This window comes from Branchiostoma floridae, chromosome 10 (genome assembly GCF_000003815.2).
Source record: "Branchiostoma floridae strain S238N-H82 chromosome 10, Bfl_VNyyK, whole genome shotgun sequence".
Taxonomy (NCBI): domain Eukaryota; kingdom Metazoa; phylum Chordata; class Leptocardii; order Amphioxiformes; family Branchiostomatidae; genus Branchiostoma; species Branchiostoma floridae.
Genome location: NC_049988.1, coordinates 17238673 through 17251171, shown reverse-complemented (window position 1 = coordinate 17251171; position 12499 = coordinate 17238673). Strand labels below are relative to the sequence as shown.

The window sequence follows — 12499 nt, the reverse complement described above, 5'->3', positions numbered from 1 at the left end:
AAGAAGAGTAATAGATGTCACACAAAGAATTCTAGTAATGCTATAGGACTGTGTTGGATGTCACTTGAAACATCAAGAAGTGAATCTCCAATTTTAATCCAGTTGTAGAGATGAATTGAATTGCCTTTGAACACTGTTTACCTGGATGTCTAAATATCAAAAACATATCAAATGTACACACTGAAATGTGGCGATGATATCATGACAAAGAAATATTGTAACAGTAAGTGCCGTTTAATTGCATTCCCCATTTGCCAGCACAATAATCTGGATGGTGCTACAAAATGAAGTTATTCAGCTGGGCTGCATCACTTTGGGATTCCATGCAATAAACAGAAGTGTGCAGTTATTCTGTTGTGCAATTAACTGGCTTCTTCTGTTGTCGAAATTTTACAACATCTTTGGTTTTTTGTCCTCGGCAGGTGATGCTCGCTCTTGCCCAACAGGAGCTCCAGACCAGGTGGCTGCAGCTCAGCAGTAGTGACTCTGTGGATCGGGAGTCCGTTCTCCGGCCCAACTCCCTGGAGATGGAAGAGATGGCCCTGGTGCGAGGCATCTCATCTATCCTCATCCCTACACTGCAGAATCCTGGTAAGCACATCTGTTGTGCCTATGTCACATTCCCAAACTGGGGCCAGACTGGGCAGCTTTTGAGAAGGAAAAGAAATGTTTGATATAAAAGACACCAAACAACAAGACGTAAGGAGAATAGATGTGGCCATTACATGACATTGTACTTGTGTATATTTTTGTGTCATATTTAGGATGGAATGTTCAGCTGATTATCTGCATGTGTACCATGTACATGTACATGTATTTTATAGATATACTCAGTCTGTGTTTTCTTTGTCTGTCTTGTGTTACCAAATTTATACTATCATATTGAAAATTTGAAATTCAATGCTTAGGTTTAAAATCTATAATAATTGTTTTCCCCAGATGAGGTATCCAGGGTAAAGGATCTTTTGAGGACAGCGTTCCCTGTTAGCAACCGGCCGGCTTCAGCTAAGACCAACGACCCTGTCCTCATCAACGCTATCCAGGAGCACATGGAGGCAGACAAGCTACAGGCAACACGCAAACATCTGGACAAGGTATGGCTTCTTCCCATCCAGAGTCAAGTCGAAGTCATTTGAGGCAGGCAGTGTTAGAGTTACATGTATACATGCCATATTGTTACATGTTGAGTTAGACTTAGAGTCTGAGAAAGAGCGATATTTCATAAGGTCTCATGGAGACAGACAAGCTACAGGCAACACAAAAACATCTGGACAAGGTACGGCTTTCTCGAAACCAATGTCATTTGTTAACATTTAGCTAAGGTCATTTGAGATTTTAGATGTATTGGGACCCCAACTTATGATGTAAGTTGGCTTTTGTATTCCAGGTTATGTGAACATTGACCATCCATGTCCATTGATTGGTATGCTAGTGCATTCTCTTTGAGTAGATTCTGTTCTCAATACTATTATCTGGTTTGCCTATTGTAAGAGACAGCTTGACAGTGCTGTCTTTATGTAGTCATATTTACATTAAGTGGCTTTTGTTTCTTTTAAATGATATTTGTGTGTTGAGTATGTATGTATGGGCCATTGAGCCCAAGGTTAACAAGGAATGGATGAACAAATTTAAAAAGATGTTTTTACATTTCATACAAGATCCTCCATTTGTGGGCGGCTCTTCAGGCCCAACAAGGCGTGATGTTAGTGGGGCCCTCAGGAAGCGGGAAGACCACAATGTAATGCATGCTGTACATGTAGCTGGCTCTAATTCTTACTGTAAAAATGTTTCTATATGTTATACTAGATCCTCCAGCTGTGGGCAGCACTACAGGCCCAACAAGGCGTGATGCTGGTTGGGCCCTCCGGAAGCGGGAAGACCACGACGTACCGCATACTCGCAGAGGTCCTCAACATCCTCAATGAGAACATCTACGCCACTCAGGTAGGGGTACAAAACTGTTTTTTCTTGTCCGGAAAAAAACGGACCTAGAAAAAGTCAGTGGACCGGATTGTGGAACAGGAAAGAAAATGAACAGATTATAGCAGCAGGCATTCAATACATGTTTTGCGTCTTATCAGCCCAAGAAAATAATACGAGCGAAGTAGAGGAAAGTTGATTGTCATTTGTACCAAGTTTCTACAGTCAAACCTTTGTCTAGGTTAACATAGGCATTAGCATTGCTTACAAGACTATAGGATTTTAAAATGCCAGTAGAAACAGTAGGATACTCTACCAAACAGATTTCTTTGTTGCAAAATAAATTGTTTTGCATATCACCCATTCACAAGTTGTCTTAGACAATAAGGTCCAGGTTCAGGTCCAGACCTGGACCTAATCTTTTGGACCTGAACCGTACCTGTACCTGAATTTTCTGCACCCACCCCTACTTTCAGGAGACCCCCGACATCTACCCCACCCCCAAGATCTCCAAGTCCCGCCTTGTGGGAAGTCTTGAGAGGAGGATGACCCAAGACGACATGAGGAGGAAGACATTGGATGACTCGCCCGACAAGCCGCGCTCCACCAAGTCCATCAATCGGATGGACCTGGCCTCACTTCCAGAGGCAAGTTTTCACCAAGAAGTATGTTTTTCTTTGCTATAATCATTCATTGTTAAAGGTGGCAGCAGTATCTTCACAGAGGCACTCACTACATGTAGTAACGTAAGAAGCACAGTAAGTTGCACAGTATTTAATAATTATAGAGCATAGAATTATTGTGTTGGAAGCTAAGATTGATTTTTTGAAATGTCATACTACCAGTGATCGATTGCTCAAGGTGCTGAGCGTGTATATAATATTATGTTTGAACCCATTTTACCATTTCTCAGCAATATAAGAAGAAAAGAAAGTGGAGCAGGGGGGATGCTTTTGTTCAAAGAATTTTGATCCGTTTGGATGGTGGGGTCCTGGTTCCCAATGCCCATTCTCCTGAAGCCACACTGCCATTTTCAAAAATGAGGCCCTTTTGAGTATAATAAGAAAACAAGCGGAATGTTTTCATGCAAGAAACGCGACAAATTTTCATTCATCATTTTAAATTTCCAGGTTGACTACCCCCGTGTGGATGGCGCAGTCCTGGTCCCCAATGCCCACTCCCTTGAGGACCTGCTGGGGTTCTATGACCCTGACGACCACTTCTGGAAGGACGGACTGCTGACGAACTTCCTGCGGAACGCCCTTCACACGGCTGAGGCGGCAAAGAAGATGATCCAAAACTTTCAGTCAAGTATGTATATATGGGAAACCCATTTTTTGAATGCATATGTAGATTTGTTTTCTTTGTGTTGTGTACAAGTGCTTTTGGAATAGTTCGGTTTAATTTTTTTATGGTCAATTTTAAGGTAGAATCAATTCCACATTACCGAGTGACTGTGATGCTAATACAAGTACAAAAACATGTTCAAACTTTCATTTTTCATTTTCATTGTTTTAACAATTAAGTACAATTATGACTGAAATATGCTTTTAATTAAAATAGTTTAAACTTTTTACAAAATATTATTTCAAAACCCTCTTAGTGACATTAATGGAATGAACATAAGGGGATTTTCAAATTCCTTAACTCTTTCAACCTACAGGTGACAGAAGGTCAAAAACCAACCTGAGCGAACCGACCACCGTGTACCAGTGGATCATCATGGACGGGCGGTTTGACCCCCCGTGGTCCGAGTGCGTCGTGACACTGTTGGACCAGAACCGTGGGATCCACCTCGCTAATGGAGACACTATCGCACTCGAGCCCACCACCTCCCTGCTCTTCGAGATGTCTGAGCTGAATGGGGCGTCGCCATCTTTAGTCGGGAGGTAAGTTTCTGTTTCATAAGATTTGTTTGAGACCGAGTGCGTCGTTACGCTGTTGGACCAAAACCGAGGGATCCACCTCGCCAATGGAGACACCATCGCGCTTGAGCCCACCACGTCCCTGCTGTTCGAGATGTCAGAGCTCAATGGGGCGTCGCCATCTCTGGTTGGCAGGTAAGTTTACAGGCTTCATTAGATTTTTATTTTTGGTAGTTCAACAAGAGCCTGCTGTAATACTGTCATTAATGATGAAGACAAGCTGGTACAATGTACATGTTACTGTAGCAGCATCTCTTCTGCCTAAGTCAGAAACATCCAGGTTAGGCAAGCTTGACTTCACTGACTCAATAGGCAAAGCAAGGGGTTCAATAGATTAGATTCAGATAGCAGTTGGAGCAGTGGTTTAGGTGTGCATGTGTGTGTGCTCCATGAAGGGCAGTTACAGTGGGTGACCAATCAGAAGTTTACAATCAAACACTGTGATGTTGCTTTGTTTTTCATCACTTATTTCATTCCAAAGTTCAGCTGTAGTGAAAGAAGCATTGAATTTAACAATGTAGCACAAATTAAAATATTGCTTTTTTCATTCAGATCTGCTTTAGTTCATAAGACTATACATCCGTATTCAAAATTTGTATGAATTGATATTGAAAGTTGTCTAATCATGTCTTATTTGTCGACATCATTCGCAGGTCTGCCATTGTGTACTTTGAGGATGGTGAGCACATCTGGAGGTCTACAGTCGAGTCCTGGTTCCTGAATGCCTACAACCGCTGGACAGTCACGGCACAGACAGTCAAGGTACTGGAAGAGTACACTGCTGTTTCTAGTTGACTTACTAAACAAACTAGCATCCAATGTTTTATTCTTGTATTATAGCAGATATAAATTTACGTGATTATTGACAAGAATGTTATGTTGTATATGTCAAGGTAGCTATTTTAAGACTAAAAGTAACTTAATTCATCTAGTTTTACAGCAAGGCTGCAATGTTGTTTTAGTTTCTATGTATGTATGTATAAACCAATATGAAGAAACCATTCTATGAATATTGTGATTTATATAATGCAAATAAACATATAAACACACACACACACGCGCATACAAAAGATATGTATAGTTTATAATGTTAAACTGTTTGCACTGCTTATAAATATATCTTTACACTGAATTGTAAATACTTCAACCAATATGCCCATGTAAAATCCTAAAGCATTTAAGCAACCTTTCATTCTCTCTTTCATTTATTCAAGGTGTGGACGGACTTGATCAACGATGTGTTCCCACAAACTATTGAGTTCCTGTCGTCCAGTGCTGTCAGTGTTCTCGACGTTGACACCAGCTACTCCAGCAGGGCCAAGAGTCCCTGCTGTAAAGGTCTTCAAGAAGTGTCATCCTTCCTGAGCATCTTGTCGTCGCTCTTGAACAAGCACATGGCGAGGGACACGACGGACGCAAACTCGGTACGGTCGCAGTCGCCACGGGATGACACCCGATCCCAGGCCAGCTGGACGTCAGCGGGGAGTCAGCGTAGGATGATCCGCCTTGAGGATCTTTCTCCGTCTAACCAGGCGATCGTTTCGCAGAGCATGTTCGTGTTCGCGTACATCTGGGGGTTCGGAGGTCACCTCCACGAGAGGCACACCGCGGCATTCGACCTCTTTGCAAGGAAGGCACTCTCGCAAGCGAGCCAGCAGATTCTGATCCCGCCAATAGGGAGCGTTTACGACTACTGCATCGACACGAAAACCGGGACGCTAATCCGGTGGCTGGACAGGCAGAACCCGGAACGGTCGCGTATGATGGTTTCCACATACACTGTCCTCCCCGAGGTGGAACGGTACTCGTTCCTGATCGACTTGCTTGCCACTTCCCAGCAGGCAGTGCTGCTAGCTGGTTTACCAGGTATATCACAACTTTATTTTATTCTATTCTATTTGTTTATCTGGCAATACAGGCAGCCAAGGTTATCCAACTAACTGAGGCTTTTATTAAGGGCTGACCTTGGGAGAGTACATTACATTAGGTATATTACAACGTATTACTCTAATTCCATTTCGTTAACAGTAATTTTAATTTTAGCAAATTTCATGGTCATCAGTCAAGTGCCAAAATTTCATCATTGCTTAATACACAATCACTAACATTTAAGATGGTGATGTTTGTTCCCAGCTTGGACATTAAGTGCTGTGAACTACTCACTTTCCTCCCAACTGCTAAAATTATGGGATCACAATATTAGATGGACTTACAGTATGTCTTTTTTTCCTTCACCCCAAACGAGTTAAGTACAACTTTTTGGGCTTGTTTGTGTTTATACCTGCCGAGTCATAGACCACAAAAACTCTATCATAACAAAATCTCCAAACTTTTATTCTTTTAGTTCATTTAGTTATCTATTCCCTGACCTTGGTGCTGAAACTGTGTTTGTTATAACTTTGTTTTCCTTTGGAAGAAAACCCTGTTTTTATTTCTCTTCACGCCACACCAATTTAATTTCTTGGTTCACGGATTCGTTCGCTCCAATTTTTTGGAAAAAAAAATAAAAATAAAAATTACCATTCAGCAAATTTTCACCATTAATGAAACCATTCACCAACTTTCTGGTGTAGCAAATTGGCCTTTATATCATAAGCTCCTTAAAATCAACAAACAGGTGCTGTTACTGAACAGTAATAGTGGTTTTGTACTTTTTTCAATCTGAAAACTTTTTATTCTTTATATTTTGGATTAGCCCTTACCTTTACCCCAACCATTTTACAGTTTTTATTTTTATTTTTATTTCGCCCTTTCGCACCATATTTTTTATGAAAAAATCCGTGAACCAAGAAATTAAATTGGCGTGGCCTCAAGGCAGTGAAATAATGTTTATTGACTGTCTGTAGGTATCTATGTGGCTGTGTATGATTCTGCTATAAATCTTTAGTGCTGTTATTATTGTCTGTGGGACTTGAAATGTTGGTAAGGGGATGATGTCTGTCATCTCTGATTGCCTTTCTTCTAGAAAAAAAATGTTATTCCATGTCGTAATAAGCTTTTCTTTCATGCTCCACAGGTGTTGGGAAAACAGCCCTTATGCAGAACTTGGTGCAACCCAAGCACAATTTGACTCGCGTTCCCATGTCTTCAGGTAGCTGTTACAGTATTACTTTGATTCCCATTGAAGTTAATAAATGTTATTCCTTGTTGCTTTTAGGTAAACAGAGTTATGATAGCATATACATGTATCTACCAGTCTGAGAAAAATCAGACCTTATTTATCTTTAGCATAGAATGTTTTCATGATGTTGAGTCATTTAGACATTTTTATTCTTTGTTTGATGTTTTTATGACAAGCGTTACCAATTCTAATTGCAATAGAAAAGAACGATATGTGATCACTCTCTCTTGTTATGTATTACACAATTCAGCATATAGGTAGCAATGTTTTACAAACAAATCTCTTCTCGAAATATCATGGAAGCTCATCTGTGTTTGTAGTAATTTAGTACTAAATTTTCTTCCAACACAAAGGTGTACATGTTTCAGTTTTGATCCTGAAGAAGATGACAGTGATCATTTAGTACTATGATTACTACCAACATAGATGAGCTTCCATGATTATTAGAGATTTATTTGCAAAGCATCGCAGCCTATAGGCCTGCAGCCCATAGCACTGTACATTGTACTAATAAATCTCTTGTCTCTTTGCCTTTCTTCCCTTTTGCAGTTTGTGGTGGTTTTAAGTTTGCAGTGAACTGGCCACCGCAAAAATCGCGAACATAAAACCACTGCAAAACCTTTCTGCATTTACAGTATTTGCAAAACATTGCAGCCTATAGGCCTACAACCTATAGCATTGTACTAATAAATCTCTTTTCTCTTCTGAATAAAGAGACTCTTTTTACACAACCATTGCTTTATTCACACCAATGTTTGGTGACCGTCTGTCACCTTCTTCAGGGCAATTCTGACTGGTTCACATTGTACTGCAGGACAGGTGTCACTGCTCACAGTTCAGATGTGGTCACAAAACGTAAAGTATTTACATATGTACAGACAGATTTATGCAAAATAGTTTATCTTCCGTTTTGCAGGCCTGAGACCCTCCCAGTTGCAAGAGGTGATAGAGTTCAAGATGGACATGCTCACCAAACGTAACGTCACGGCCAGAACCATCAGCAGCAAGGGGAAAATGAGCAACCAACAAGTCTTCTTCATCGATGACATCAACATGGCAGCTAATGACCACTGTGGTGAGTACAGTGCTCAAAATACCCACCTTCAAATGCAACCACATTTTGCTTGGCGCAACTTGCCATTGAGTTAGTCCCTAGCTGTTGGCCAAGATAGAAGTCAGTACACCCAATAACCAAAATGCATACATTTTTGAATAGTGATTCAATAATTCTATTTTTCATAAGATTTGTACAATTTGTATAGACAGTGATTCTTGCATTTTTGTAAAGTCTGTGCAAGTGCTGAAACTCAAAGATGCCTTTTTTAATACCCCAGGTAGAGGTTCTCCTAGAGGTTCTGTAGGAGCAAAAATTAATATATTTTTGACCTTTGACCTAATTGTATCAGTTCTCTGTTATATACTTTGTCTGACCCTTGCCTCTTTCCTAATGACCTCAATGAAAAGCAGCTTGCAGGCAGATTAATTTTTGAGCTTTCCTGAATAAACAAAGGTTCAAACAATCCAACAAACAAAGTTACTAACTTCATGACTGAATCCTTTGTGTGTGCTGTACCAGGTACACAGCCTTGTCTGGAGGTTCTACGACAGATCATGGCGCACGGGGGAGTTTACAACATCGACAAGCACAGCTTCAAGCCTATCAGTAATGCTGCTTTTGTTGCTGCCTGTACTTCTCCTGGTAAGTACATATTGTGTACATGTCATTTTCTAGTATGGGCATTATGTACTGGTAGACAAGATGTACAAATGCTACATAAACATTTTGACTGGACAGTTATAGTTTTCTAAGACTTGAACAGTAAGGGTTATATAGTCACTCCATAATACCAAGAAGGTTTAAACCTCCTTGGTAATACTACAAATTGTATTTCAAAGTCCATTCATGTAATGCGAAACAGATGTTGTGTATCTACCTTTGCCAAGGTTATATTTTCGGTTACCGTAGCATTTGTATGTGTGTATGTGTGTGTGTGTGTATTTGTTTGTGTGTTGAAGACCAGGATAACTCAAGGATGCCTGGATGGATGGTATTGATATTCAGTATGTGGGTAGGTCTTGATGAGACCTTGAAATGATTCCATGTCGATTTTGACACCCCTAGCAGCTTGTTGTAATGTTCATTTTTCCCAAAAATTCGACCAACTTGTTACATGTACATGTAAGTACAGGCAGAAAAAAAGTAAGTTAAGGCAATCAAAATAAACATAACATATAACACACAAAGGTTCTATACTTCTGTTTGTACTACAGTTTCGACTGTTAATCAATGGATAGGTGGTCCTTAATCTAGATTTATTGACTAGTACATTTACTTGTAGACTTGACTAACTGTCGTGTAATATTACCGTTTTGTTGCTCAGCTGTTGCTGGCATTGGGAACAGCGCAGCCTGTCACCAGATGAGTCGCCGGCTGATTCGGCTGTTCACCGTCATTGCCTTCCACCCGCCATCTCTGGACGGTGTGAAGAAGCTGTACACTGGAATGCTGCAGTCCTGGCTGGAGGAATTTCCTGTTTACAGTGTGGCACATCACACTCGCATGGCTAATGTAAGTTTAAATTCCTAATAATATTACTGTTACTGAAGCAAGGAAATGGGTAAAATTAAAACGATATGACATACATAAGTAGGATAATGAGAATCTGTACACTGGCCAGGGATGCTGCAGTCCTGGCTGGAGGAGTTTCCCGTTTACAGTGTGGCTCATCACACTCGCATGGCTAATGTAAGTGTAGTAATATAATTACAGTAATAATAAGCGGATCCTGTGGATCGTGTAATAACTGGATCCTGCAAAAAGAACTCTGCAACAGACCTGAGTCAGCTTACAGATGTGCCCTATGTGGCAGAGACTGTCATTCTTGTATAGGACTATTTAGCTAGAGCTGACACTGTAGGGCTGATATTGATTAGCATTTTACCATGGTCTTAGGGTATAAAAACTCTGTACATAAAAGAACCCAGCACACTGTTCAAGAAGAGTAAGGCTGACCCTATATGCTTGGCTACAGATGATGCTCAAGATTCAGATTTCATTTCCAATGAAAAATAGTCAGATTCAGATTTTATTTACAATTATATACCAGGTACAGAGATAGACTTAATATAGCCTGAATTGGGTCATATATATTAAATATATATAGAATCTTTCTCCTGCAGAGGTAATCTTTCGTGCCCAGCATGGGTTTTCCACAGGGGGGAGTTACATAATGTACATTTTGTAATTAGCCATCAATGTGTGGGCAATTACTCCCACTGGGCAAAACCCCTACTGTGTGAAAATCCGACCGGATGTAAACAAATACTCAGGGTATAGCTTCATCCACTCCGTGGAGAGCCTGCACTAGCTATGTAGGCCAAGCCACAAATAAACTGGATTCCAAGTTATCACAATTGCCCAGGGCAAGTGAAAGTGCTGATTGGGCAAGTGCATGTCCTACCACACTTGTCCAATCTTTCCATGACAGAGATTTTGATATGTCTTCTTACTACTAGCTGTCACAGTTATAGCATCAAGGGTTGGTCAACACAGAAAAATAGGGCATTGAACAACAAAAAAAATTCCATTGATGGAATTGAAAATTCTTAGACAAATGTCATTTAAATGTCCAGACAAATGAAAAGTTAGTTAGGGCAAGTAAAGTTTCTATGTGCGATGACCTCTGACCTTAATCCTTCAGGCAATCGTGTCTTCCTGCCACGACCTCTACAGATAGGTGTCGACCCACCTGCCCCCCACCACCCAGAAGTCTCTAAATACAAAGTCTGAGGTTTTACCACTTTTTAATACCATTCTGATGCACTCCATTTGTCATGACCTTTGACCTTTAACCCCTTTAGGCGATCGTGTGTCTGCCTGCCACGACCTCTACCGACATGTGTCAGCCCACCTTCCCCCCACCCCCCAGAAGACTCTAAATACAAAGTCTGAGGTTTTACCACTTTTTAATACCATTCTGATGTGCTCCATGTGTCATAACCTCTCACCTTTAACCCCTTCAGGCGATCGTGTCTGCCTGCCATGACCTCTACAGACTGGTGTCTGCCCCCCCCCCCCCAAATGCCCTGAATACAAAGTCTGAGGTTTAACACTTTACTCACCTCAATGCCACACTGATGCACTTCATTTGTCATGACCTCTTACCTTTAACCCCTTCAGGCGATCGTGTCTGCCTGCCACGACCTCTACCGACAGGTGTCGGCCCACCTGCCCCCCACCCCACAGAAGGCCCTGCACGTCTTCTCGCTCCACGACCTCTCCAGGGTCGTCCACGGCATGCTGCTGCTCACCCCCAGGGTCAGGGGCAAGCCCCGCCCCGTCAGGACCAGGGCAAGTTCAAGGACGTGGAGTATGGTGTCGGGGGATACCTCAACTTCAGAAGGCACAGGTATTTCATTATTTGTACAAGAAGTTTTAGTTATTTTGTCTTGTTTGTGTATCTGTGTTGTGTTTCTGCAATTTTCTATGTACAACTAATACATGTACTATATCAATAATCTAATACAACCTCAACTTCTGAAGGAACAGGTATTTTATTTCATTATTTGTACAAGAAGTTTTAGTTGTTTTGTCTTGTTTGTGTATATGTGTTGTCTGTTTCTGCTGTTTCTATGAACAACAAGTATACATTATTCAAACAAGATGCAGTAAAAGCCAGTTAATTGCACAATGCATAAATGCACACTTCTGCTAATTGCACAGAGTCCCAAAATTCCAAACTGATGCAGTCCAGCTGGATAACTTTGCATTATTGCACCAGTCGGATATTTGCATGGAATTCGCTGACAAATCCACAGTGCAATTAAACGGCTTCTACTGTACTGTTAAAAGTAATGCTGAAGAAGACTGGTGGATGTCACTTGAAAAGTCTGGAAGTAAACTCTGATTTTTATCCAGTTGTATTACCTTTGTTCAATGGGTCACTTCATCTATATTTCAATCTTGGTTATTGACCTTAATGGTTTTTCTACAGGAAAATCAGTGAGCATCTTCCCAGTCCCCCCATCAGAGGATGCAGGAGATGCCGGAGGAAAATTTTACATTCATTTATAAATGAACTTTATATAATTATACATTATTACTCCAAATGGAGAAAACCTGCCCATAGGCCACTGAATTTCAATTCCAACTTTCTTTCTCCTGCAGGAAAATCGGTCAGCATCTTCCCAGTTCCTCCATCAGAGGACGCAGGAGATTTATAGATAAACTTTATATAATAGTGTATCATTACTCCAAATGGAGAAAAGCTGCCCATAGGCCACTGAATTTCAATTCCAACTTTCTTTCTCCTGCAGGAAAATCGGTCAGCATCTTCCCAGTGCCTCCCTCAGAGGATGCCGGAGATGGGAGGACCCCAAGGCGTGGCCTGAGCTGGGCCGGTAACCATAGCGACACCCCGGTGGCCCCGCCCCTACAGAAGCTGGTGGTAAGGCTGTGGTGTCACGAGGCCATCAGGACTTTTGCAGACAGACTTTTCTGGGAGGAAGGTAAAGAGAAATATTTTTCTCTCTT

The 12499-nt window shown here is 41.2% G+C and overlaps 1 protein-coding gene across 1 annotated transcript in view; it reads left to right on the top strand.

The window, feature by feature from the left end:
- The first annotated feature begins 765 nt into the window (after positions 1–765).
- Positions 766–12499, top strand: part of LOC118424990 (dynein heavy chain 6, axonemal-like) — a 46157-nt gene continuing 34423 nt past the window's right edge. Inside the window, exons 1-15 of the mRNA XM_035833803.1 lie at positions 766–772; positions 940–1094; positions 1807–1944; positions 2397–2585; positions 3051–3231; positions 3584–3809; positions 4241–4250; positions 4461–4607; positions 5060–5711; positions 6862–6936; positions 7883–8041; positions 8543–8665; positions 9348–9535; positions 11147–11375; positions 12283–12474. Coding sequence (XP_035689696.1) covers positions 766–772; positions 940–1094; positions 1807–1944; positions 2397–2585; positions 3051–3231; positions 3584–3809; positions 4241–4250; positions 4461–4607; positions 5060–5711; positions 6862–6936; positions 7883–8041; positions 8543–8665; positions 9348–9535; positions 11147–11375; positions 12283–12474 — 2671 coding nt within the window. The remainder of the gene's footprint in view (positions 773–939; positions 1095–1806; positions 1945–2396; positions 2586–3050; positions 3232–3583; positions 3810–4240; positions 4251–4460; positions 4608–5059; positions 5712–6861; positions 6937–7882; positions 8042–8542; positions 8666–9347; positions 9536–11146; positions 11376–12282; positions 12475–12499) is intronic.